At 47.6% G+C, this 27,820-nt stretch overlaps 1 protein-coding gene across 13 annotated transcripts in view; it reads left to right on the top strand.

Moving 5' to 3' along the window:
- The window catches only part of Slc7a7 (solute carrier family 7 member 7), a 60,611-nt gene that overhangs the window by 30,127 nt on the left and 2,664 nt on the right, over positions 1-27,820 (top strand). For 11 of the 13 annotated variants that reach the window (XM_063274696.1, XM_008770705.4, XM_039093692.2 and 8 more), the window contains 5 exons: positions 22,011-22,136; positions 23,198-23,342; positions 26,316-26,439; positions 26,669-26,772; positions 27,045-27,141. In XM_063274696.1, the coding sequence (XP_063130766.1) occupies positions 22,011-22,136; positions 23,198-23,342; positions 26,316-26,439; positions 26,669-26,772; positions 27,045-27,141 (596 nt within the window). Of the gene's footprint in view, positions 1-20,827; positions 21,789-22,010; positions 22,137-23,197; positions 23,343-26,315; positions 26,440-26,668; positions 26,773-27,044; positions 27,142-27,820 lie in introns of those variants that run through there. The other 2 variants (XM_063274698.1, XM_039093699.2) reach the window with 2 other exon arrangements.

Raw genomic sequence — 27,820 nt, 5'->3', positions numbered from 1 at the left:
TAATGGAAAGATATGTAAACAATCCTGCGGTAACTCTTTAAGCCTTATTGACCTGTGGCATGAACTATTGCCTTAAACTCAGTATGAATTTATGGAATGTAGAAGCGCTCAGAGAACCATGTGACCAATTATCCTGAGAAGGTATAAAAGCCAAGAACAAGAATAAAGTGGCCGTGTAGCCCCCTTTTGCTTCATCCAGTATGTGTGTGTGTGTCTCTGTGTGTGCTTAACTTTCTTTTCTTTTCTCTCTGGCTCATGAAGAGTTAAAGAACTCTGAACCTCTTGCCTTACGGGCTAGAGGCCCAGTCAAAGAGGAAGGAGCCCAAGCAGATGCGTTTCTTTTCTAACTCTCCTGTTGCAATCAGCAGGAGTTAATTGCCAGAAGTCATCAGCCATCAGGTCTCTGCATAGCAAGAGGGAGTTAAATTGCTAGAAGTCATCGCTTTTGGCCCTGATCACCAACACCACCCTTGCTATCTTCCCTGGCTAACTGAATATTAGGTGGAACCTGGGCACCACTCCTCCTCCTCTTCCTCTTCCTCTTCCTCCCCCCTCCTCTTCCTCATCTTCCTCCTCCTCTTTCTCCTCCTCCTCCTTCTCTTCTTTCTCCTCCTTTTCAAAGATTTATTTATTAGGCCAGGTGTGGTGGCCCATGCCTTTCATCTCAATACTTATAGGCAGAGGCAGACAGATCTCTGTGAGTTCAAGACCAGTCTCATAGGTCATAAACTGGGTAGCCAAGGTTATACAGTGAGACCTTGTATCAAAAGAAAAACAAACAAACAAAACGATTTATTTATTTACTGTTTTGTTTTTTAGAAATTCACTCTGTAGACTAGGCTGTCTTTGAACTCAGAGATCCTCCTGCCTCTGCTTCTCAGGTGCTTGGATTAAAGGTGTATAACCACCACCACCTGGCAAGGTTAATTTCACATGCACACACACACACACACACACACACACACACACACACACACATCTGTCTGCCTGCCTGCCTGCCTGCCTGTCTGTCTGTCTGTCTGTGTGGGTGTGCAGTACCTGAGGGAGCCAGAAGAGGGCCTTAGATCCCCCAGAACCACAGTTACAGGTAGTTGTGAACCACCAGGTGGGTGCTTGAAACAGAACCCAGGTCCTTGGCAAGAGCAGGAAGTATCTCGTCTGCTGGGGCATCTCTCCACTTCTATTATTTCTTCTCGTTGGACCGATCTCTTTATCATTGTGACTTTGACTGTCTTTGACTGCTTATGGTTTTTATATTACCCAGGCTGTTCTTGAATTCTTGGGTTCATGTGACCCTCATGCCTCAACTCTGTAGAGTTTTTGTTTGTTTGTTTGTTTGTTTGTTTTGTGATAGGGTCTAACTATGTAGTACTGGCTAGCCTGGAACTCTCTATGTAGATCAGGCTAGCCTCAATCTCACAGCAATCTACCTACCTCTGCCTCCCGATTGCTTGGGATTAACAGTTTGTGCCATCACACCCGGAGCCTTTAGAGTTTTGTTTTGTTTTTTTTTTAAATTAAACCGTATTCTGTTTTATTAAAAGTACAGCCACTTCAGTTTTGGTTTCTGTTGCCTCCTGCGTGCTATCATCTCTTCACCTTGGCCTGTGCGAGCTTAATTGGTGAAGCAAGGTGCTTGGAAGCAGTTTGCACGAGTGTTTCTATGGGCCCTAGTTGTACGCTTACTATTTTGATCCACCTTCGCTTTTTCTTCTCTTAACTTCTGTATGGATAGAGCCACGTTGGAGGTGTTTGAGAGGCGGCTAGCCTGTAGTCCCTTCTTTCCAGCCCCCTTCTCAGAGGGTGATGATGACCTTGGGATGACTCTGATCCCTCAACCGTGAAGTGCAGACACTGTCAGTTTATGGAGGAGCAGCGTCAGGGAGTGTAGGAATTTTACACCGAGTGCCTGACTCCCTGGCCTGACTCCACTCACCTTGTTTCCTGTTCTCTTTTGCTGTCTTTATTGCCCAGCATCTTCCATTCCCCTGCTTTACAGCCGTGTCAACAGCTGACTGGTTTTCTGTGATTTACTTGTTTGTGGCCTACGCTGGCTCTGTGTGGGGGGTGTCTGTCTGGGAAGGCTGTAGTCAGGAAGGGCAGAGGGCACTCTAGGGGAGGCCTTTCCCCTGAGGTGTCCGATGTGGTCTGTAATTTCTCTTGTGGCACTTTCGTGTGACCGGGTAGGTCACACGCTGCCGAGCCTCCCTTTAGGATCTGTTAGTCTTGGGCTCCTCAGATGTGGCATAAAGTAGTGTAGCTGCGCCAAGAGGGATCGTCTCTAAGCGATATTTTTAAGGAGACGGCATCACTGTAAGCGACAGGCTTCTATCATTTTAACCACTTTTGCTGACGTCTCTTTAAAACCAGTGGTGCATTTGCTTGCCTTTGTAATTTGACATTTCTTTTGATGACTCAGGGTTATTATTGCATAGCCTCCTTTCCACTCCCCCTTTCCCTTCCTTCCTTTTAAGACAGGGTCTTGCTCAATAGCAAAGGCTGGCCTTAAACACATCTCGAGTTCTCTGTAACTGGGAGGTCTCCTCAGGCCCCTTGGGTAGGACAGAACATTGCTTGTGCTTCTTGGGGGCTGCATACTGTTGACTTCCATTCTCTGGGCTTTATTCTTTCCCGATGTCTGTTTGCGACACCTGTGACAGCTGCCAGTCATTCCTTAATTCTGGCATTATGCCTGCCTACACCTGTCACTCCCTCTAATTTGCTGTCTCTAATTTGAGACTAGAAATGTATTCAAACTCTTGAACACCTACATACATACACTTGCACCAGAAAACATGCAAAGTAGCCACAGTTTACTAAGAATCTGCGGACTTCCCCTGTAAGCAAAAGGCATGGGGTTTGCATGTGGGTTCAGGGCGTGTGTGTGTGTGTGTGTGTGTGTGTGTGTGTGTGTGTGTGTGTGTGTGTGTGAGACTCAAAATGGTTTATTGTTCACCTACTATAGTCAAAACACTCCAGGTGCAAGAGACACATGGTTAGCAGGAAAACCCAGCAACCTGCTGCCTTGGAGTTCTCAGTGGAAGGTTCCTGCTTGAGTCCTGGGCCTGAGGAAGGAGTCAAGTCCTGTGTGCACATCTAGTGCTTGTGGTTGCTGGGGAGCTGCCATTAACTGAGGAGGTCTGCTGCCTCTGTGCACTCCCCTCCCATTTCCCTGGTCTCAACTTTGTGCATTCCTCACAGTTGAGCAACTTTTCCTTCCAGGGTGCTAGGCTGAGGCCAGGTGAGAGCCTTTTTCTGGACCCCTCTCAGGATACTTCTTTGGTTTTCCATTCCTTGGCAATGTGGACCAAAGAGTACAGCAATCAAGCCCTCTGGAGCCAAAGCCTGCCCGTATGCAGGGATAGGGTCTAAGTGTGTTTGATGGATGTGAGGTGGGAGGTGGGGATGACAACGTCATTTTTTTTTTCCTGCATACTGTTGACAGGCTGGCTGCCCAGACCTGTTGGTGTATGGATCTGACCCTGACCTTGACCTTGTTCTAAGTTGTTCTAAATTGACTGCCAGACCAAAGCCTAAAAGGAAGACTTTTAAGACAACCTTGGGGGCTGGAGAGATGGCTCCGTGGTTAAGAGCCCTGACTGCTCTTCCAGAGGTCCTGAGTTCAATTCCCAGCAACCACATGGTGGCTCACAACCATCTGTAAAGAGATCTGATGCCCTCTTTTGGTGTGTAATGAATAAATCATAAAAAAAAGACGACCTTGGTAGAGTGAAAGGTGTGATCCACTTGTGTTTGAGCTGAGCGCAACAGTGTGTGCTTCTAGGTAGAAAGTAAAGGGTCACTGACCCTTTACTTTCAGTATAATGCGAGGATGACTAGAAGCAGAGGCTAGAGGCTTACTTGAGCCCATGAGTTCTAGAAGACATATCTGAGAGAGTTGGTGAAAGAGCTGGGCATGCGGTTCTTGTCTCTAATTCCAGTATTTGGAAGGTGAAAGTGAATTTATCATGAGTTCAAGGCCAGCCTAGCCTTTGTAGCAAGACCCTGTCTCAAAACAAAAACAAAAACACAACAACAAAACAAGCAGGGTGGTATGTGGCAATTCCAGTACTCTGGAGACAGAGGCCAGTGAATTCTCTTTGAGTTCAAGGCCAGCCTGGTCTACACAGTGAGTTCTAGGTCAGCCAAGGGATACACACACACACACACACACACACACACACACACACACACACACACAGAGACAGGAGAGATGCTGTGAAAACCATACATTGAACTCAGTGTAAGGTATTGATTACGAAGATGTTCAAAGCTAGTATATCGTGACTCGGGCCTCTACTCTTTCTTCCTGCAGCTCGACTTTCTCTCGAGTGGTCATGTGCATTGGACATTACACAGGCAGTGTCTGGACATTGTTTTGTCTTTTGTAACTCCAGAGACAGACCCGGTCCTTCAGTTACTGTTTCATAAGCTCACAGCACAAGTCAGGTGCTGAGATTCCAGTCGGCCTAAGGGAGGACTCAGGCTACATTTTCATGTTTAACAAGAGAAAGGCTTTAATACACAGCTCTCATTCATTCCGTTCTTCTGGAAGCACAATGTAGGCACACTATGTGCTGGGAAAGGATAATAATGGACATCCCTGCCCTTTCAAGAACTCATAGGGCAGGAGGGAGACAGGTGGGCATGCCATGCAACAGTGCTGTGTCGTGTAAGTGTGGTGACAGGTGTGGCAGAAGACAGGAGGACAACTTTAGTTTTATTTTTTGCTTTGAAAATGTAACCCAGGCTGTCCTCCTGCCTGAGTCTCCCAGTTGCTGGTTATTTCAAGTGTTTACCATTCCTGGCAGCACTTTTCTGTGGGAGGAGAGAGGTAGAAGACTTTACAGAGAAGAGTCATGCTCAGTTCAGGCATGGGTCTGAGCCCAGCAGACACGCAGCTACTTTCTAGGATGCTTCTCAGAGAAAACCCTATTTGCAAAGATGCAGAGAGTCATCAATGTGTGCAACGTTCCGAGAGTTCTGGGTAGCTTTGTAGCTGGAATGTGGGCCGGTCAAGGAGATGGCCTGGGATGACGATGACTCTACATGGTGCCTCATACGGGCTGGATCTTGGGGCTAGGGGCACTGTTGGTTTCACAAAGCAGGTGAAGTTGAAGGAGGTGGGAGGTGCTGAAATGAACACAGTTGGTTTGGGTGGCCACATGGAGAGTGCTTTTGGAAAGAATGTGAGAAGGAAGGTGGAGAGGCTGGTTTAGGAACAGAAACCAGAGTCCCCCTGGAGAGCAGTGAAGAAAAGGAGTGAGTGACCTTAAGGACCCAGATGAGGGGTGGGATAGAGAATTTCTGGGACTTTTGTAATGAGAAGGGTGTTGGGTGTGGGGCCACCATTTTAAACAAGAGAGATGGGCTGAGTGAGGAAGTAGGGCCTTCTGAGCCTGTCCTGGGCTCCTGCGATCCTTCTGGGCCTATGCTGAGCTCCTTTGGTCTGTGTCAACAAAGAGACCCACACGTCAGCTGCAGCCACCTGAGGAGTTCTTTGTACAGTTTCACTCAGGAGAAGGCAGGATTCTCAGCTTAGAGAGACAGAGAGACAGAGAGATAGGGTCTCACTGTATATCACTAGACCAGTCTGGTCTCTATATCACAGAGATCCTCTGCATCCTAAGTGTTGAGATTAAAGACATGGCACCATTCTTGGCATTAAAAAAATGTAGCCCAGCTCACACAAACCCAGAGATCCACTTGCCTCGGCCTCGTGAGTTCTGGGACTAACGGCACGCATGTCACATCTGGCATTCACTGTAATGTTTTAAAAGATTTGTTTTATTTTTAATTATGTGCATGTGTGTGTATGTATGTGGCTGTGTGCATGTGCGTGCAGATGCCACAGAGGACAGAGGCATTGGATTCTGGGATCATAGTGGTTGTCAACCACCTGAAATGGGTGTTGAGAATAACACTTAGGTTCTGCACACACACTGGTCCAGCACACACACTGGTCATTGAGTCCTCTCCCCAGCATGAGAGTTGGGAGTTTCTTTTTATTTTATTTTTGTGCATCCTGTGTGTGTGTGTGTGTGTGTGTGCGCGCGCGTGTGTGTATGTGTATATATATATATATATATATATATATATATATATATATATATGAGTTTATTTACAAAGATGTGTGTGCAGGTAGCCATGGAGGCTAGAAGAGGGTGTCAGAGACCTTGAGGTTGGAGTACAGGTGTTGGAACCAACTTTTAGAGCTGCTTGGACCTGAACTCTGGTCCTGAAAATTGCCTCTCAGCCACTGAGCCATCTCTCCAGTCCAAACTTTTTTTTTTTAAATTTTATGTGTATGAGTGTTTTGTCTGCATGTATGTTGAGTGAACCACTTGCTTGCATGGTACCCACAGAGTCAAGAAGAGAGCACCAGACAACTTGAAAGTGGAGTTACAGGGGCTGGGCATTTAGCTCAGTGGTAGAGCGCTTACCTAGGAAGCGCAAGGCCCTGGGTTCGGTCCCCAGCTCCGAAAAAAAAAAAAAAAAAAAAAAAAAAAGAACCGAAAGTGGAGTTACAGATGGTTGTGAGCCACCATGTGGGTGCTGGGAACTGAACCCAGATTTTGGCAAGAGCACCAAGTGCTCTTAATGGCTGAGTCGTCTCTCCAGTCCCCCAAAGTTGGAGTTTCTAAACAAGAGGTTTTAACATAGGGTTGAGCATGACCATTAAGGGAAGAAAGCTACTTAGGAAAAGGGGCTAATTACCCAAATGTGGTCATGGGCGTCTCTAGAAAACTTCACTCTTGAACTCTCAACAATATCCATTTTCATAATTTGGATGGTTTCTGATGTTATGTGGTTCAAAGAGTTGCCAAGAACTTTTCTCCCCTCCTTTTTGGTAAATGAGATCATAGGGTGGTTCATGGTTTACAAGTGAGTTAAGCAATGTGTTTTGATTACAAACAAAGTTAATAATCTTACTAGTGAGATCCTCAAAAAATTACAGGTTTGCGTCTGGGGAAAAGAATGAGGTTAAACTAAAAGGCTTTATAAGCACAGTCCATTATAATTTTAACATTATTTGAGTTATTTCTACGTGGAAGGAATATTCCTTTATTAGATAATCTTTGTGGCAAATTTTCTCAGTTGTGTCAAAATTCTCAACCTTCATTGGGTGTGGGATTCAATTAGACTCTGAAGTGAAGGCTCCCTCCCTTCTCATGTCCCCTTGATTATACACCCCCACCCCTGACCTTCTAGCCTACCTTAGATCTTACAAGCAAATGCCTCCCATGGGTCACTGTGACCCAGAGTTGGGTCGTTTTCTGGGGAGCTGAGTCATGCTTAATTTAAAAAGAAATTGAGTGCCAGGTGTTAGTGTCGGTGGCGAGCATGTGTTTGTAATTGTGAGTGACCAGGTGCGTATCTCCTTCCCTTAGCAGAGTCGAAAACCACAGGGGCACAGAGCAGTCACCAGGAGGTTGCCTGCAGAACACAGAATCCGGACAATGGTTAAAAATCTGAGCTGAGAAAACTTTCACTGAAGCTATGGTGCGCCTTTAATCCCAGCACTTGGGAGACAGAGGCTAGCCTGGTCTACAGAGTGAGTTGCAGGGTAGCAAGGGCTAACACATAGAAACCCTGTCACCACCACCACCACCACAACAACAACAACAGCAACAACAACAACAGCAAACAAATAAACACCCCCAAAACAAAAAACAAAAACCCCAACCAACCAATCAACCGACCAGGCAAACTAACAAACAAAAAACAACAACAACAAAAACCTTTATTGATTATAGCAGGTTTTATAAAACAGGAAACTGAAATGTACCAGGCAGTGTGGTAGAGGAGTGGTAGAGACACTCAGCGAGCGGATGGTGTCTGCATCTATGCTGAAAGACTGAAGGGTCAGAGTTGGGCTGAAGCACTCAGATCTCTACCACTCCTGTGTTCTGCATTGCCCGGCTTCCTGCCTTCTCCTCTGTTCCTCTTTGCTGCCTTGTTCTTGTTGGCTGAATGGTGTGTTTCTGCTTCAGGTTGGTTCGTCTCTTCTACAGAGAAGGCTCTTTCCCCAGATGTTCACAGACCCATTCCATGCACTTCTCTGAACAAATCCCACCTTACAGGGAGTTGGGTCAAAATGGTCTTTCTCGTGAGACTGGGGTGTAGCGCAAAGGTAGAGCATGGGTCTAGCATGTGCCGGGCCCCAGGTTTGATCTTCGACACCAGAACCAACCAAGGATCCAGAACGAGAGTAACTCTCCTCAGCCTCTCATCCGGTTTTGTTTTTGACTTTCTTTCTTTAAAACACTGTACAAAGTATTTTTGAGTGAGTATGTGTATAGTATGCAGTGTGTGTGTGTGTGTGTGTGTGTGTGTGTGTGTGTGTGAATGCTAATGCTGCCTGTGGGTGGGGAGAACCGAATGCCAGGCTGTAAGAGCAGCGAGTGTGCTCAACTACTGAACCAGCTCTCCAGTCCGCCATTAAGAAACGTAAGTATGGCCGCTGTTGATGTTGTGAGTGTGTACAGGCCATAGCACACGTGTGAAGGGCAGAGGAAGCTCTCTCCTTCCATCATGTGAATTCTGGGGGCCATACTCAGGTCATTGGGCTTGGTGGCAGGTTCTTTTACCCACTGGGCCATCTGGCTGAGTCCCTCTCTTCTCTCTATATTTCCTCCTCCTCCTCCTCTTCCTCTTCCTCCTTTTCTTCTTCCTCCTCCTCTTCCTCCCCTCCTCCTCCTCCTTCTCCTTCTCTACCTTCCCCTCTCTGTCTCTCTCTCCTCTTGAGCCCCACCCCAGCTCCCCAGTTCCTTTTGCTCTGTAGTACTCATTACCACCCAGCATCAATGACTTGTTTATTGTCTGCCCTTTTCTCTACAAGGCAAACACCATGGGAATAAGAACTTTGCTTAGCGTTTGCTCTGCACTCTGTACCTGCATCAGTGCCCTCCTTCTAGGAATCATTACGTCTTTCGAAGAAGGGGACAGAGGGAAAGACAATAGGAAGGCACACAGGTGAGGAAAACGTGGAGTATGCCATGCGTTTTTGTAGGGGATTGTGAATTGCACCTTTCCGGGGGTTCAGAGTTATCCTGAATAGGGAACCGACATAGCTGGATTGGAACGTGGGCACCCAGAGGCAGACATGCCGTTAAGAAGCTCTTTCAGGGCTGGGGAGATGGCTCAGTGCTTAAGAGCTTTTGTAGAGGAGCTGGCTTTCCATTCCTAGCGCCTACATGGTAGAGCCCATAATTCTATGTCCAGGGTATTCCTCTGTTGTGTGGTGTCTCCAGTCACAGGGTCTTATCTAGTGTGGTTGGGCAACCAGGAGTAGTACCAATAGCCTTTGTTGTTTGGGGCCTCCTTATCCAGTGCTCAGTATCCAGTGACTGAGTGTGAGGGTTTGTCCCATGCCTGGAGCTGAGATTTCTATTCAATGATGCATGTCTTCTGGGGAAAGCATTGTTCACCCATGAAGGGTTACCGTGTTCAAATTCCCATACAAGTTTTGTATTAAAACCTCCTTTTGGATTTATTTTTCTGCTGTATGGGTGTTTGGCCTGCATATGTCTGTAGCAGGCGTGGAATGCCTATGAGATCAGAAGAGAGTGTCAGGTCCTCTGGAACTGGAGTTCCAGGTGACCGTGAGCTGCCTCTGTGGCTGCCGGAAACACAGCTCAGGTCTTCTGAAAGAGTAGTAAGCAGTCTTCCCCACTGAGCCATCTCTCAGCCCCTCAAAATTATATTTTTAATTAGATTACAAAATAGTGGCTTTCTTTTTCTTTCTTTTCTTTTTTTTCAGAGCTGGGGACCGAACCCAGGGACTTGTGCTTGCTAGGCAAGCGCTCTACCACTGAGCTAAATCCCCAACCCCTAATAGTGACTTTCTATAAGGGATTTTTATACATTCTTAGTTTGGATCGCTATACCCCCAAACCCTCCTCTCCTCTACCCCCCAGTCCTGCCTCCACTCTGTACTTAACTTCCGGCGTTCCCTCATCCTACACTTCCTTTTAATCACCTGTATCCCTCACCTGGCCCCCTCTTCTGACCTCACAGTCCTTCTGTGCATGCCACACAGAATTCTACTTCTTATTAGAACAACAACAGCCGCTCGTTTACTAGGTCAGCGCACTTGGAATTCTTTTTCCAGCCTTTCAACCTAAGGTTGTGTTTGTCTTTTGTGGTGAAGGGAATTCCTTGGAGGCTGCAAATAGATGTCTCCTGCTTTTCCGTCCAATCTTCTAGTCTGTATCTTTTGACTGGGGAACGGAGACCGCCGATATTCAGAGTTATTATTGGAGGTCGTGTATGGATTCCTGACATTTGTTTTTCTCTTCCTCCCGTGCTGGGTGTTATTTTATATCCTTCATTTCTTGTGGCCTCATGGATGGAGTTGTCTTTCTCTTCAGTCTAGAAGGTTCTTTCAGGTCTCTTCTGTGGAGTCGGCCGAGTGGTCATCCTTCCCTTTAGTCTATTTTTATTTTTACTTTTAAAAAAGCTTAGGGGCTGGGGCTGGAGAGATGGCTCAGCGGTTAAGAGCACCCGACTGCTCTTCCAGAGGTCCTGAGTTCAATTCCCAGCAACCACATGGTGGCTCACAACCATCTGTAAAGAGATCTGATGCCCTCTTCTGGTATATCTGAAGACAGCTACAGTGTACTTATATATAATAAATGAATAAATAAATCTTTAAAAAAAAAAAAAAGCTTAGGGGTTGGGGATTTAGCTCAGTGGTAGAGCACTTGCCTAGCAAGCGCAAGGCCCTGGGTTTGGTTCCCAGCTCAAAACAAAAAACAAAACAAAACAAAAACAAAACAAAAAAACCAAACAAACAAAACAAAAACAAAAACAAAAAAAACTTTTGACACAGGGTTTTTCTGTGTAGCCCCAGCTGTCCTGGAACTATCTGTGCAGACCAGGTTGGTCTTGAACTCACAGAGCTATGCCTGCCTCTGCCTCCCAAGTGTTGGGATTAAAGGCCTGCACCACTCTGCCTAGGCCCTTTGGTCTGCTTTTTAAAAATGTTTTTATTGTGTGTGTGTGTAAGTGCCTGCATGCATGTATGTGTACTGGGCGCATGCTTTGTATCCAGAGAGGCCAGGAGACGGTGCTGAATTCCCTTGGAACTGGAGTTGCAGATGGTTTTGTGAGCCACCTTGTGGGTGCTGGGAACTAAACCCAGGTCCTCTGCTGGAGCTGCAAGAACCAGCTCTCTGGGTGTCCCCTGGTCCCCACACTCTATTTTATCACGTAAGGCTTTCACTTTCAACGAAGATTTTATTTTACTTTATTTTTTTTTAAATATTTATTCATTTATTTCATGTATGAGTACACTGTAGCTGTCTTCAGACACACCAGAAGAGGTCATCGGATCCCACTACAGATGGCTGTGAACCACCATGTGGTTGCTGGGAATTGAACTCAGGACCTCGGGAAGAGCAGTCAGTGCCCTTAACCGCTGAGCCATCTCTCCAGCCCTATTTTACTTTAAAGTTGGTGTACGTGTGCACAAAAGTACACACACAAAGCGCAGGTGTCTGTGGAAGCTAGAGTGTTGGGTCTCCCTGGAACCAGAGTTACAGGTGGTTGCACCCCTCTTGATAATCTGGTGTTGGGAACTACAAGAGCAGTGCATGCGCTTAACCGCAAAGCCAGCTCTGTATTTTTGAATTTATGATTTTTTAAAAGTTTTTTTTTTAAAGCATACAGGCCACAGCAGAAAGGTGAGTTAAGTAAGCTAGTTGATTCTGTAACTTGGCCTAGAATCATAAAATCATGGTTTGGGGGTAAGGGGGCTGGTCGGATCTAATGTTGTCTGGGCTTGATGGAAATGTGATACCCGCGTAGTAAGCTGTATGGTGGATGGCGATGTTGAGGGAGAGTATGTTTGGGAGAACTGCTGAGATTAATTTTCAATATGTAGAGTTGGGTGTGGCTGATGACGTCCAGTAGTGATTTTTTTAAAAAAAGATTTATTTATTCATTTTATTGTATGTATGCGAATACACTGTCACTGTCTTCAGACACACCAGAAGAGGGCATCAGCTCTCATTACAGATGTTGTGAGCCACCATGTGGTTGCTGGGAATTAAACTCAGGACCTCTGGAGAAGCAGTCAGTGCTCTTAACCGCTGAGCCATCTCTCCAGCCCCAATAGTGATCTTTTTTAAAGCTTTATTTTTTATTTATGTATATGCGTGTCTGTGTGGATGTATGCTACCTGGTACTCTCAGAGGCTGAAAGAGGGCGCCAGATCCCCGGGTGCTAGAATGACAGTTGTAAGCTGCCCAATGCGGGTGCTGGATTGTACTCCGGTCCTCTGGAGAGAGCAGCAAATACTCGTAACTGCTGAGCCGGCTCTCCCGTCACTCGTTGCCTGGTCATACTTCTGGGATCATGGTCCGTTGGCTGCTACTGCATTTTGGGAATTGTTATTAAATAGTAATAGAAACCCAGGACACAGAGGGCATGACCCTAGGGTCTGGTGGTAGAAAGGAGGACAAAGAACAGACTCTGAGATTACCAATGTTTGAGAGATCGCAGTCCTGCAAGTGGTGACAAAGGAGAACCTGTTAAGAGGGGAGACAGAGAGGCAGCGCCTGGGAGAGAGCAGTTTGAGAAATAACCGTGGAGGAGCAGTGTCTCATTTGCTGAGTGGCCCAGCTAGATAAGGATGAGTTCCAGGGAGGCCAGTGGTGACTTCCCATGTGGGCTTTCTCCTAAGGCAATTTCAAGGCGGCGAGGTTGGAATTGGATTTCAGAACTATTTCACAAAGAAAAATCTACTCAGTGTTACTGTGAACTTATTTCTGTGCCGTGCCTGGAGGAGACAGATCCATTAAACGGTCTCTCTTCATGTAGCTCAAGGTGGGTACATAAACAATTCTAAGCCAATGTGATATCGAGGAAAAGAGGGAGCACAGAGGGAGGGCGACATGACATGACTGGGTGCATTCATACTCAAAGTAGTCTTTCTAGAAGAAATGGGTTTTCACTGGGATTAACAGATTCCAAGCAGGAGCTCAAGGAAACGTTGGTGTGATGGACAGCAGAGGAGAGGAGATGCTAGACCAATGTAGGGAAGGGAGTGATGGTTTTCTGTCTCTGTCTCTCTCTTCACATTCTCATTATGTGGCACTGGGTGGCCTCGAACTCACTGTGTAGACCAGGCTGGCAGAGTTGAGGTAAGCATCTGGAAGTCCGTGCCTGCCCAACCAGCCTTCTTCAGAGCCAGGATGCTCTGGCCACTGAGCATGGTTAGACATTGTTCTTGTCTTGGCTATTCTCACTCACTGCAAATTAGTTATTTTGGTTGATACACCCCCTCACCCCGCTTTGCTGACAGGACATGTTTCTAGTCAGCTTGAGGGCCATGAACCGGGCACAGCATCTTTGCACGCCTCACACTTGGCCCTACTGAACTGTATGTACTAATAGGATCTCTAGTAGGTGCTGATTTGCTGACCGTACAGGAGCTAGAACTCACGATTCAGCGTCTTTGAGGCAGGGCATTTCATGCTGTGGACTCTCAAGGATCCTGATTGAGGTTGAGAAAGCTCTGCTGTGGAGGCTGGGCAGAAGGGAGGACAGACAGTTCACCGAGAGCTGACAAGCCAGATGGTGGACTGTGAAGGACTTCGGATCTCTGCGTGTGTGTCTGAGATCTTTGACCATATGTCCTCGTGCGGTTTTTCCTGACTGGAATGACTGACCTCATGTGCTTGTGGCTAGTGAGATGGAACAGCCGGGCCTCCAACTGACTTTTGCTCCTTGAATTTCTTCTTGGAAGCTCGTTTCCCATCTTGGGAAGGTGTTTCCAACGATCCATTTTAAGTTAGAGGTTAGGTCGTGTCCCACGGTCACCTTAGCAATTAGGGTGGCATCAGAATTTTGGGTTATTCCTAAGGAAGGGTCAGTGTCGATTCCTCACCAGAAGTGAAGGGGCACAGCTGTGTGAGGGTTTAACCCATGCAGCTCTTAGGGGGTTCAGTCATTGTCCCTTTTCTCTGTTACCTTTGTCTCCATTTCAGAAGTAGGGAAGGAATGTTCTAAGGAGGCTGGGAGAATTGCTGGGAACAGCGGGTCTGAATCTTGGCCGTACAGAGGGATTATCAAGAGAATTAAAAAGTATTTATTTATTTATTTATTTATTTATTTATTTATGTGCACGGGTGTTTTTCCTGCATGTGTGTCTGTACAGTGTGTTCATGTCTGGTGCCCACAAAGGCCAGAAGAAGGTGCTGGGCCCCTGGAACTGAAGCTACAGATGGCTGTGAACCACCATGTGGGTGCTGGGAACCAAACCGTGCTCCTCTGGAAGAGCATTCAGTGCTCCTAAATGCTGAACCATCTCTGTAACTACCCCTGCCCCCTTTTGAGACAGGGTCTCACTATTTAGCCCTGACTGTTCTGGAACTTGCCACGTAGATCAGGCTAGCCTCAAACTCACAGAGATCGGCATGATGAAAGGCGTTGGCCACCACTCTTATCCAAAGAATTAAAAAAAACCCAAACTCTAAAACATTCCTTACTTATGCCCTGCTTTGGGGTATCTGAGCCACTCAGAGAGTTAGAGAGGGCAGAGGTCTGTGGGAAAGCAAGACTTGAGGAAACTGAACAAATTACTAAGGAGAGCTGGGGCGTCCTCTGTTGCAGGAAATGGAAGAGCAGGTCTCCGTTTAACAACTTGGTGACAGCAGGGCTGCCCCAGAGCTTCTGCCTTGGTGGCTGTGGGTGGTACCTGAACGTGTCCAGCAATGGCAGTGTGCCATGGAGATGTAGGAGCTCAGGTTAAGGGAAAGGTTCAGGCATGTTCTGCTCTAAGTTGGTCTGCACGTGATTGTCTCTCGAGGTAATTACCTCAGTTAAATGCAAAGCAGCACATTACCAGACTGCTTTGGGAAACTGTCCTAACTTCCTGAATCAGAACCTCCCCGGGAGCCCCGCTGTGGCAGGCGACTCTCAGGTCTGCTTAGGCCTTGCGCCTGGCGCCAGAGGACTCGGACTGAACTGCTAAGCGAACATGAAAGATGCAGCTGCTTTTGAAAATTTACATTTTATTTATTTATTGTGTATATGCATATCTGCACATGCGTATGCGCCAGGGTGCACCTACGAAGGTCAGGGGGCAACTTGTGGGATTGGTTCTCTGTTTTCACCAGAGTTCACCTGGGGAACAGACTTTGGTTGTCGGGCTTGGCAGTGAGTACCTTGATAACCAAGATAATCCACTGAGTCACCCCGCCTGCCTTCTGGTTGCTGAGAAATCTAGGGGATGTACAAACCTTGTGCTTGCTTCCTCAGAGATGCCAGAGCCTCAGGGATTAAAGTGCTGACTGAATTCTAGGAAGGACACTGGGAGGGGTTTGACTCAGTGACCCATGGTCACTCTGTTTGCATCTTCTTCACCTGTGACACGTGAGTCAGTGAAAAGCTTCCATGACCTGGAACAACACCTGGGGGGAATCCAAAAAGAAGAGTCAGTAAAAAGTTAAAGATGTCTCTCGGGCTTGCTTACGGTGTCTGTGGATGTCTGTCAGCAGCTTCTCTCCATCTTTCTCAGAGTGGTACTTGCTTCAGGTTAGACAGTGAAAGATAGCACTCGGCTGGATTCGCTAGAACTGGGGCGTGAGGCTCACTGGGTAATAGTGCTTGCTGCCCTGGCACAGGATCAGAGCTTGGGTCCCAGCACTCTGGTCGGTGACCCTGCCCCTTCTGCCAAGGTCACATTTATATTCTTTGATTGCAGTGAGAGGAAAAGTTTCAGTACAAGATACTGAGACCTGCCTAAAGATTTTCATTCTTTTCCTTTACTTTCTAACTAACGTAATAACCAGTGCCACTGAGCACCACCAGCTCTCTGCCTGCATTGCAGGAAGGCTGGTCCCTGGGCTTAAAAGGAGGTCTTCCTTGTTACTTATGAAATGTGGCCCATTTCTTAGAAGGGACACAAAGATGCCAGCCTCTTAATTGTGTCCTTACCTTAGGGAGAAGTACTACATAACACTGTTGTAATTTTTTTTTTCTTCTCTTCTGTGTAGCCCTGGCTGTCCTGGACCTGCCTCTGTGCTCTGTAGACCAGGATGGCCTTGAATTTGGAGATCTACCTCTCCCTTTACCACCACTGCCCTACAGGACTCTATTCTCTCTCTCTCTGTCTCTCTCTCTCTCCGTCTGTCTCTTTGTCTCTGTCTCTGTGTGTGTCTGTGTCTGTGTCTGTGTCTGTGTCTGTGTCTGTGTCTGTGTCTGTGTCTGTGTCTGTCTCTCTCTCTCAAATTTGAGACAGAGTCTTACTATGTCCCTTGGCTTGCCTGGAACTCAATACTGTGTAGACCAGCCTGGCCTCAAAACCAGGGGTTCACCAGTCTCTGCCTCCCCAGTGATGGGATTAAAGGCCCACCCACATCTCCACACACAACAAGGTCTGCTACTGTCATGTAAACCGTCTCCCAACAGTGCAGGGAAATCTGGGCTGGAGAGATGGCTCTGCAGTAAGGGCCCCCTGCGGCTCTCAGCTCTCTACTGGGTTGGATTTACAATCCCTACAAGGAGTGATGCACATCCACCTGTAACTCAGGCCTCCGGCCTTCTCAGGCCCCTGCACCGGTGCGGTCGGTGTACATGCAAACAAGCAGGCTAGAGCAGATGCAGGGCCAGAGAGAAGTTCTGGACTTGTGGCACGTGACACACATTATCAGATTAGAAAAAGAAACAGTTTGCTTCCCTAATAAAGATCACAAAGCATGTCAAAAGCGGGAAAGGAAAGGCGTTCCTTGAGCATCCCTTGCTGGGATTCATTTCATTCTGCTAGATATTGCACCTCTATGAGTGAAGAAAAGCATATCATGGAAAAACGCAGCCACGTATTAAGGCAGAAGTAGAGTAAACGATGAGAGGAGCGTATGTTATTCAAGCACAGTGTACGTAGTCACTGCTCTCGTCTCATGAGATTATTGACGCTTATCTAAGGCATCATTAACATTTAACTTGTGAAGGCTTCAGGATTAATCTCTACAGGATAAGGACTTACAGTTTGTTGGTGAGACTTTAGACTGTTTGAAGTAAACCTGGGCACTGACCAGAGCAGGCTAAAGGTATTGTTATTTTCGGATTAAAAATTATATATATATACATATGCATGTATGTATCATGTGCACAGGTGATCTTGCAGGGATCAGAAAATTGTGTATGGTCCCCTAGAATTGGAGTTATGGCTAGTTAGGTGTGGGACACTGTGTGGGTGATGGGAGGCAGACATGGGTCCTCTGTAAGAGCAGCAACTGATCAGTTCCCCAACCTCCAATCTTTTCTTTTTAGAACAACCTGAGCTGGGCATTTCCGTTTTGTTCTAGAGCAGATTCTGGGCCCTTGAGTCAGCATCCTCCTCTGGGACTCGTGTCTGCTGGGTTTGACCTGTCCTGGAGTACCTCTTCCGGTTACAGGAGTGTCATTTTCCCAGAAGCTGCTTTTTTTTTTCCCTCTGGAGTTAAAAAAGCAGGGATAGAGTAGCAGCTGGGTCAAGGTTAAAGGTCATTTTAGGCAATCCTCCCATGGACTTGGCTCAGTGTTGGGTGGAGACTGAATTACCCAGGGGTAGAAGGGCAGGTGTCTTTGTCTGCAGGCTATTTACATCCATCCCTATTCTATCCTACACTCCTTTCTCTCACTCTGCAGCACGGGGTTAGGCTTCGCTTCAGAAGCTGTACATTTGGCTGAGTTCTGGGGACTATGGTCAGCTGTATCTGTTAGGGGTGGGGACAAAGAGCCTAGTCAGCATTGAGGCTTGCCTCACTCATTTCCTGTTCCCAGGGCCGGGCTCTCTGGAAGAAGCTGGGAGCTGTGCAAGGTGAGAGCCGGCTCTCTTCAGCCAGGTCTCTGTATTCCCATGTCTTGGTACGGGACTTTGCATTCAAATCGACCCTCCCTCCGCCATGTTCAGTACAGAGAGTAGACCAGGACATGATGGTGGGTCTGTGGCTGAAAATAAGTAGAGTAGCGGGGAACATAGGAAGGAACAGAAGTGACCCCAGCAGTAGGGATCAGAATATCAACAACCTCTACATCAGCATTCTCAACCTGGGAGTTGTGACCTCACCATCCGTGTGTGTGTGTGTGTGTGTGTGTGTGTGTGTGTGTGTGTAATGATCTTTTCGCAGGGGTCACATATCAGATGTCCTGTATAACATATATTTACAGTACGATTCATAACTAGCAGAATTAAAGTCGTGAAGTAGCAACAAAATAATTTTACAGCTGGGAAGGGTCACCATAACATGAGGCCCTCATTCAAGGGCCGCAGCATTAGGAAGGTTGAGAACCGCTGCTCTGCATTCTCAAGGCCAGGGTTGCTCTAGGGAAAGGCATGAGTCAGCTTTCTCTTGTCTGTGCTCATGACTGGGAACAGAACCGAGACAAGAGCCCTGTGACATAGAGCCACAAACTCCGAGAAGCAGAAGTATTCCTCTGTGTCTGTTCCAGTCCCATGTTGTGACCTGTGGTTACCCTGCTAGGCTCGACCACCCTGCTCCATAGTAGGTCACTCAAAGAGACAGAGGAGGAGTAGAGGCAGAGGGAGATGAACACAGCATGGCTGCGCTGGGAAGGGAAGCAAACAAGTAAAGAGGTTCAGGAGATCTTACTATGAGGTTTAGGTTTAAATAGAAGGTCAGAGATATGCACAGCTAAGCAGCCCCGGTAAGCGTGGTCTCACCTACCCTGCTCCTGTTGCCTTAGTTCTAGTGCCTTTTGCAAAGTGGTCTGAGAAGACGCCAAGCTGTGTGATGTCTCTCTGACTCACACCGTTCTCCCCCAGCGGGCACCAGACTTCAGCTTTTTCCTTTTCCCGGCATGAGACTCCTAGGGAAATTCCAAGTTCTTAGGGAGCACTGTTCAGTGGTCTGCTAGCCAAAAGTGGGGAGGGGCATAAGTTCCACCTTAGAATGTCTTCATTCCTGCCAGGGGCTCTTATTCTAGGGGATCCCACTCTCCTGAGCATAGTGTGGCAACAGTACATCTGTGCTTGGTGTTTCTAATAAAACCTGTTGGCGCTGCGTTTAGAAGTCCAGGCAGAGCCTAAAGGTGAAGAGTCACCATTGCAGGATGAGGGGAAGACAGGTTTCTTGGCATTTGAATAGCTCAGGATGGAGGTCCAGTGGATAGTAAGGGATGGACGACTGGCTGGGGAAGAGCACTGTCTGGCAGGCTTGTGGAGGGCAAGATAAAGGCTCTTTATTTTGTGGAATTACTGAGGAGATAGTACACTAGTGACGTTAATGATTAGCTTAGCACTGGGGTGGCCTGGAGCGATGGGTGCATGTTTGCTCAGTCTTCTGATAAAGTTTGGTTGTTTACTGTTATGTCTATTGGGCGCAAATACATATACTTGAGTAGAGCCAGAAATCTCCTCAGAAGGGGTTGGGGATTTAGCTCAGTGGTAGAGCGCTTGCCTAGCAAGCGCAAGGCCCTGGGTTCGGTCCCCAGCTCCGAAAAAAAGAAAAAAGAAAAAAAAAAGCTTCCTTGCTGAGTACTTGGGGGAAATCGATGTGTTCCAAGTGCAGGGAGATTATCTCAAAAAGGTAGGGCAGACAAGCTGACAAGATGGCTTAGCCAGTAAAGGTTCCTGCCACCACGCCGGAGTTTGACCCCTGAGCCCCATGGCTGAAGGAGAGAATGGACACCTACAAGTTGTCTTCTGACCTCCATATGTGTGCCGTGCCGTGCATGCTTACATGGGAATAACTAAAATAAAAGATAAGGGGGGGAAGTGATGGAGGAAGACACCTGGCATTGGCTTCCACGTGTGCCTGTAGGGGTGAGCACACATTCCTCATGTGTGTGCGGTCACACACACAGACACAGACAGGTTAGAAGGAAGACTGGAAGAGAAGATGGTTCTTTCTCCCTGCTTCTTAGCGGAGTGGCCTCTGGGCCACAGTGACGAAGAGGCCAGGACCTAATGATTGTAGGAGGTCTGTGGACCCTGAGGGTGTTGTCAGGACTCAGTCTTAGTAAGGTTGCTTTCTCTCCTGAGATGAGGTCTCTATAGCCCAGGCGGAGAGAGAAAGCAGTAGACTGAACTTGGCCAGCAGACTGGACTCAGGCAGAACTATCTGAAGAGAGGGGAGGGTAGCGGGGATAGAGAACAGAGAGAACAAAAGCAAGAGCAGAGCAGGATGGGGTTGGGGGAGGGGTGGTGGGGAGCAGAGTGAGAATAGCAGGGTTAGAAGGAGAGTGATACCTGGGGGAGAGAAGCCTGTGAATCGGAGGGAATTTAGGGTAGGGTAAGGACAAGAAGAGCTAGATGCTAGCATGGACTTTGACAGGTGCCTATGATACTGAGGGAGCCTAGAGGCCAGCATGCACATATGCTAACAGGTACCACCGGTATCCTCTGCTAGCGATGAGGGAAAAGACTCCTTTTGGTAGAGGGGAGCTGGCTTTGCAGGGTCCTCAGGAGTGCTGGTTTTTATCTAACCTCTGCTGGCTTTTATTTAACCTCCAGAAATCCTCCTCTAGTCTAGGTTGAGCCCATTTCTGAATATCTGGATCGTGTTTTGAGGTTTGGGGAACTGGAGACTCCTTTGAATCTAACACTTGGCCATCCCGCCCCAGTCTTCTGAGTGAGAGCCTGAGCCACTGCCCTTGAGCTTGGAGTGGCTTCTTTTGTTTTGTTTTGCTTTTTGCTTTTTAAAAAATTGTGTTGACGCCCCAAGTCCATCAAGACCTACATTGGACTTGCCTCACTGGCAAGGCCAGCTTTAGCATGGAATTTTTTTTTTTTTTTTTTCGGAGCTGGGGACCGAACCCAGGGCCTTGCGCTTGCTAGGCAAGCGCTCTACCACTGAGCTAAATCCCCAACTCCGGCAAGGCCAGCTTTGCTCTGAGAGCCACTGTAGGGAGACTCGACAGCCAGGTACTCTGTGGGGCGTTCCAGTCGCTGGGCTAGAAGAAGCCGAGCATTGATTCTCTGTGGCATGGGGGCGGGCGCAGGCTGGGGGGTTATACAGGTGCCTGCCTGCTGAAGAGCCTGCATGGTGGGTCTCAGGGTTGTTGCCTCTGCCTTTCTTCCCTCTGTATCCCCGAGCTGCCAGTCAGCCTTACAGCATGCTAGGTGTCCCTTCTCAAATTTCTTCCCAAGTAATTGGTTGTAACTTTTGAATTAATGGATTTTCCTGAGATCACTATTTCTTGGGTGAAAGGATTTGAACCTAGGGCTGCATTCATTTGAACACACCCTCGGCTACTCCTCAGACTTTGACGAAAGATATGGACTCTTTTTCGAGGAATGTCTATGTCCATAGCCACAGCACTTGGCAAGTGACCGTCACGCCCTGCTGCGAACACTTGCTCTGAGGTTGGTCTGTGAACTGCCCCTGAGTTCATGCAGCAGAGGGATCGTCTCTAGCTGGAAGGACTTGAGGAATGTTTGTGGATCTTACTGTTCCATTACAGGCAGGACAAGCGCCCTGCCCTCTTTCTACGGAAACCTGTTTTAGCTGTAAGAGGTTTACAAAGCACAAAACAAATAGTGGGGCTGGTGGGCAGGGGGCAGGAAGTTCGGTCTCTATTCTAATCCTTGGACGCACGTACTGACCTTGCTGGCTTAGACACTGGATAAATTACAGCAGACTTGTCAAGGTTATTAACGACAGCACAGAGTTGGGACCTGTGTGTGTGTGTGTGTGTGTGTGTGTGTGTGTGTGTGATAGGAAGGAAAGAATGCTTTTAAAAAGTGAAAGACCAGAATACACCACTAATCTGTACAAGTCCCAGGTGCCTCCCACTTCTGTGACCAGGGATTCTGCCACCTTGTTCTAAGTTTTAAGGTACTAGGGCTTGGGAATGTGGCCGTGTAAACACAGCTGTTCATCAAGTGCCTTGCAGTGATGAAACTGAGGACAATCGGGGGCAAACTGGCACAGCCCGGACACATAGCTGACTCCACCTGATGGGCTCGTCTGGATGAGTGGTGCTGGGAAGGTCACTCGGGAGTCTAGGGCCCTCGAGGTGCAGAGGGTAGGTTACGGTCAGTGTTGTTTTTCTTTCAGGTCTCTTAACCTTCATTAACTGTGCCTATGTCAAGTGGGGAACCCTGGTCCAAGATATTTTCACCTACGCTAAAGTGTTGGCGCTGATTGCGGTCATCATTGCGGGAATTGTTAGACTTGGCCAGGGTAAGAAAACAAATAGCAACTAACGTTCACTAAACTTTCCCCTTTTCCTTTTTCTTTGGAGTGTCGGGGGATCAAATCCAGAGGTCTGGGCCATGCTAGGCAAGCAGGAAATCTCAGATCTATGCCTTCGCCAGGAGTCTCTAACTGACCTGATTGTCCAGATACCATATTTGGTAGGCACTAGTATCCCTTTTATGTAAGTGAGGGAACAGGCCATGGAATTACCTTTCTTAGGCCAGGCAGAGTGGTGCATACCTATAATCCCAGTGCTTGTGAGGTGGCACTAAGAGGCTCAGGAGTTAAAGATCATCTCAGCTACACAGAGACCTCGAGGCCAGCCGGGGACGCAGAAGCTGCGTGTGGTGGCTTATGCTGTAATACCAGCACTTGGAAGTGGAGTTGGGTACATCTTTGAGTTTGAGGCCATCTTGGTCTACATATCGAGCTCCAGACCAGCCAGGGCTATACAGTGAGACGCTATTTTAAAGCAAAGCAACAACGCCCCCACGTGGAGACTGACCTTGGCAGGGGGGCTGATGGCTGTGCCCTGGGATTGGCTTTCAGTTTGCTGGGCCCAGTGCTATTTATTGCTCTGCTGCTTCTGCCCTGGGAAGTGAGCAGTCAGAAATGCACTCCTTGACATCCTATCTGGTTTCCAGGTCTGAAGCCTTCCCAACATCTCCTCTGTTGACCCTCATCTCTTCTCTTCCCTTCCCGAGTTATCCCTGACTAGTGTTAGACAGTAGGTAGGGCTCTGGCAGCCTGGAGTGTAGAGCGGAATGTCACCTCAGTTTCTAGCCCTGTTGGGCTGTGTGCTAGTTTCGTATATTTTTGGTTGTGAACCCAGCCTTTAACGGCGGAGCCATCTCCACTCCTCTGTGCTAGTTTCTTATCCTGTCACAACCACATGCATGGTTCCCTACACCTTGGCCCTCTGTAGATGTCTTTCTTCTGTCCCCAGTCCCCACCCATGGCACCCTCACAGCCTTTTCTCCTTTACAGGATCAGCTGAAGTAGGAGTGGGCCACTAACTCTTTTTTTCTGTTGTCCTCACCTTCCAGGAGCCACAACTAACTTTGAGGACTCCTTTGAGGGCTCATCGTTTGCAATGGGTGACATTGCCCTGGCACTATACTCAGCTTTGTTCTCCTACTCTGGCTGGGACACCCTTAACTATGTCACTGAAGAGATCAGAAATCCCGAGAGGTAGGCGTTTCCCCACCGCTGCCCATCCACACCAGGGCTAGCCACCATTTCCTGAGCTTCGCCGTGCCAGGTGTCACGCCTCATCAACTCTGGGATTCATTTCACCAGCCAGAGTTTTAGCAGATTTAAGACCTAGAGCTATAACTCGTCCATGGTTGCAGTAACTATGTTAAGATGTGCACTTTCTTGCATGCGCGTTATAAATCCTTCTAGAGAAGTTTGCACGTGCACTCATTTCTACCTGAAATAAAGCAGGTTACACTTTGTGCTTAAATATGCCTTCAGACACCCGAGGTCCTTGCCAGCCACTTAGGAGGTGAAGCAAGAGGATTGCTTTTACCTCCGGCTTTGTGAACTAATCTGAGATAACCTCATAAAGCCTTTTCTGTCTTCAGGCCTTCACTCACCCTGATCCCCACACAGATAATTTTGGGTCACAGAACTAACTTCTATGGAACGCTTCTTCCATTTCCCTTCCGGGCCCTTTTCTCTTTGTCCTGATTCATGACCATAGTGTGGAACCGTTCCAGCCATTCACCGGACCGCCTCACCTGTGTTGCTCTGAACTGCCTTGTAGCAGACGAAGAGCTTTGTAGCCGTGAACTTGCTGTTCCATTTTCTTCCTTCATTTTGTTTAGAGACGAGCTCTGGTCGTGTAGCCCTGGCTGGTCTGGAACTTACTATGTAGACCATACTGGCCTCAAAATCTCAGAGATCCAGTTCTCTTTGCCTCCCAAGTGCTGGGATTTAAAGGCATGCACCATCAAACTTGGCCATACCTTGTTTTTCTTTATTAAAACGCTTCATCCCCCCCCCCCTTTCTGTGATAGTATCTCACTATGTATGCAGTCCATTTTGGCTTTGAATCTGTAACCTTCCTGACGGTGCCCAGATTGCCTGGTGCGTGCGTGTGTGTGTGTGTGTGTGTGTGTGTGTGTGTGTGTGTGTGTGTGTGTGCCTAAGTGCATGGCTGTGCATTAGACAGCTGTGAGCCACTAATGTGTATGCTAGGAACAGAACCTGGGTCTTGTGTTTGTAACAGCTGAACCGTTTCTCCAGCTCCCATCTTTTTTGTTTTGGAGACCGATTCCTTCTCTGGTTTGGAGCTTGCTAATTAGGCTGGGCTGGCTGGCGGTGGAACCCTAGGGTCCTTCTGTTTCTGCCTCTCTAATTCTGGGATTACAAGTGCACACCATCCTCACAATGCATCAATCATTTACACGTGGGCTCTGAGGTTAGACCCAGGCCCTCCTTGCCTCTTCATGGACTGAGCCATTTCCCTAGCCCTTGCCTGCTTCTGTAATAAAACGTTAAGGGGGTGGAATTATAGGATCTCCATGGCCTTTTCTGGCTCCTCAATATCATGATCCTAGAAACTAAGATTTGCCAGGAAATAGTTACCCTAAATTATGACAGTTGTCACCCCAGTTAGCTTTTGACTTTGAAAACCGAGAAGCTTTTCTGGTCTATAGCTGCTGGCACTGTGACAGAGGAGCAGGGGTACGAGAAGTGAATGGAGACTGGGTAGTAGTGCTTCCACCTACTGGCGGGAAGTGGAATGACAGCGGATAATTTGCAACCCTGCCTCTTGGTAAATAAAGGCTTGCTGAGGCAGGGGCATCACAAGTTCAAAGCCAAGTACAGAGTGAATTCAAGGCCTCTCAGAGCAACTTACTGAGACCCTGTCAACATTATCAGAGGAGTTTGGGCAGGGCTTATGGTAGAGCATTTGTTAGCATGCTCAAGGCTTTAGAGTGATGGTTCTCAACCTTCTGATGTTACATCCCTTTAATACAGTTCCTTGTGTTGTGGTGTCCCCTAACCACAGTTATTTTCATTGTTACTTCATAACTGTAATTCTGCTATAATTATGAATTGTAATATAAGTATCTGGTATATAGGATATCTAATATGCAACCCAAAGGGGTCAAGACTCACACAGGTTGAACCACTGCAAATGTGTCCTTGATCCTAGATCTAATTGCTACTACTGGAAAAACAGACAGACCCCATATTTGTTCCTCTCTTCCTTTGGCATATAGACAGTGATCTTTTTGCGCTTGAGAGACCTAAGGGGTCTTTGTGCCTTTTTCATGGCTGCCAGTTAAGAAGGCACCTGGAATCCTTTGAAATGACTTCCTTGTTTGGACGTACGCACTGTTCCTTCTACTGAAGAAGTGAGATTCCACAATCTGCCTCTCTAGTTTCTTCTATTTCTTACCTTGAAAACACAGTTTGCAGGGCTCGAGACAGAATCCTTCCCTGACCACTGGCCGTGGAGAGGAATCGAACCCACTACCTGTTATGCTGGAACACAATGTAGCTCTTGGTCAATCCCCCCTTCGCTGTTGTCTTCCCGTGATCCTGGAGCTTGGGCCGAGGACCCTCGGGCATTCTAGACAAACACTTTACACGAAGCTCTGTCCTCAGCCCATTATTTACTTATTTTTTATTTTAAGAATAGTTTTATAATTTTTGTGTGGGTGGGTTTTTTTTTTTCTGCATTTGTGTATTGCCCAGTGTCTCCGAGGCCAGAAGAGGGTTTCAAGTCTTCTGGAACTGGAGTTACAGACCACCATGAGCTACCCCATGAGTGCTGGGAACTGAACCCAGGTCTTCTGCAAGAGCAACATGCTCTTAACACTGAGCCATCTCTAGCCTGTTCTTCCTTGAGATGGTTTCCCTGAAGTGTCCCCACAGGTCTTGAACTCGGGATCCGCGTACCGTAGCCTTCAGAGTAGCGGGGACCACATGCAACGCCACCTTCTCTGTGTAACTTCTGTAATGGGGCATTTCTCCCCTCAAGCTTTTTAGTTTTTAAGGGTTTAGAGCTTACGCCAATACAAGGCGACCTCAGAGGCAAAGGACCTGGGAACCACGGCTGTCTGCATCCCTAGAGAAGATGGCATGGCAGACCTAAGGACTACGAGGTGCGAGGGACTGACAGATCCTCTTCTTTCTGTTTGGCTGCAGGAACTTGCCCCTCTCCATTGGCATTTCCATGCCCATCGTCACCATCATCTACCTCTTGACCAATGTGGCCTATTACAGTGTGCTAGACATAAAGGACATCTTGGCCAGCGACGCGGTTGCTGTGGTAAAGGATTCTTGGTAGCAGGTTGAGGGTGTGTTGTGGGCTCCTGGATATATCCCAGTTGGTTCAGCCATGGGAAGGGATGAGACAGCCTGCTAAGAGCACAAGGCCTTCAAGAAGGTCCTGTTAACCTCCACCATGGAAGGGACTGGGTTCCTGAGGACTTTGGGCATACATCTGTGAGTGCTTTTATCCCTTTTAGGATCTGCTAATGACTTCTGCTTTTTCCTAGACCTTTGCAGATCAGATTTTTGGAATATTCAACTGGACAATTCCATTAGCAGTTGCATTATCCTGCTTTGGTGGCCTCAATGCTTCCATTGTGGCTGCTTCTAGGTATGACGGTCACTTCTTGCTGACAGGGTGGCTAGCAGGCATAGCTTTGGCAGAGACAGTTGAACTTCTCGGACCAGGATTCCAGCTGCCAGTATTCCCTGTCCCTTCTTTGTTCCCATTAGCCTCCCCCAGTTCTAAGCTCCACAGTGAACTCCCTTCTGTTATTCAGATCCTTTGAAGGGATAGCAGAGAGGGAGAAGGATGTGGCAGGTGACCCAGGCTGCCCTAAGTGCCCCACGGTTTTGTCAGCCTCTCTTATTTTACCTCAACAGGCTTTTATTTGTGGGCTCGAGAGAAGGCCACCTCCCGGATGCCATCTGTATGATTCATGTTGAACGGTTCACACCAGTGCCTTCTCTACTCTTCAATGTGAGTGGTCTCAGGGATGAGGCTGAAAGCCAGACCGTGTGTGTGTGTGTGTGTGTGTGTGTGTGTGTGTGTGTGTGTGTGTGTGTGTCTAGTCTAGGTTCCTGAAAGCCATAAAGAAGGTTCTGGCCTGTAAACTACTGATGCACTGTGCTATCCTCGGATGGAGCTTCTAAGACTCAAACTTCTGTGAGAAGTGCCAACTGCATGTGGTCCGAGAGGAGTGAGACACAGGCTACATTGTAATGAGTAGCAGCCATGATGGTGCGTGATGCATTCTTAAGAGTAAACATTTGTTGAAGGAGGGCATTTTTTTTTCTTTTTTCTTTTTTTCGGAGCTGGGGACTGAACCCAGGGCCTTGCGCTCGCTAGGCAAGCGCTCTACCGCTGAGCTAAATCCCCAATCCCGAAGGAGGGCATTTTTAAGGTGGAGTGTGAAGTTAGAGTTGTAGAAATGGGCTTTGGGTAAGTCAGACAGCATCACAGAGTCCTGCGACAAAGCTTGGTGGAGCTGTGCCATAGGAGAAGTAGAAGTGTTAGCTGGAGATACTGCAGGCTTCTGCCTAAGACACTTAAAGTCTTAGAGTTAACTTGGCAAGGGTTTGACGAACGCACTAAAAATCTAGTTGAGAGGCAAGTGTCTTCTTCGTGTTTTGAGACAGGGTTTCTCTGTGTAGCCCTG

The sequence above is a fragment of the Rattus norvegicus genome, chromosome 15 (genome assembly GCF_036323735.1).
Source record: "Rattus norvegicus strain BN/NHsdMcwi chromosome 15, GRCr8, whole genome shotgun sequence".
Taxonomy (NCBI): domain Eukaryota; kingdom Metazoa; phylum Chordata; class Mammalia; order Rodentia; family Muridae; genus Rattus; species Rattus norvegicus.
The sequence above is the reverse complement of the archived record's forward strand: the minus strand, read 5'-3'. Positions and strand labels throughout refer to the sequence as shown.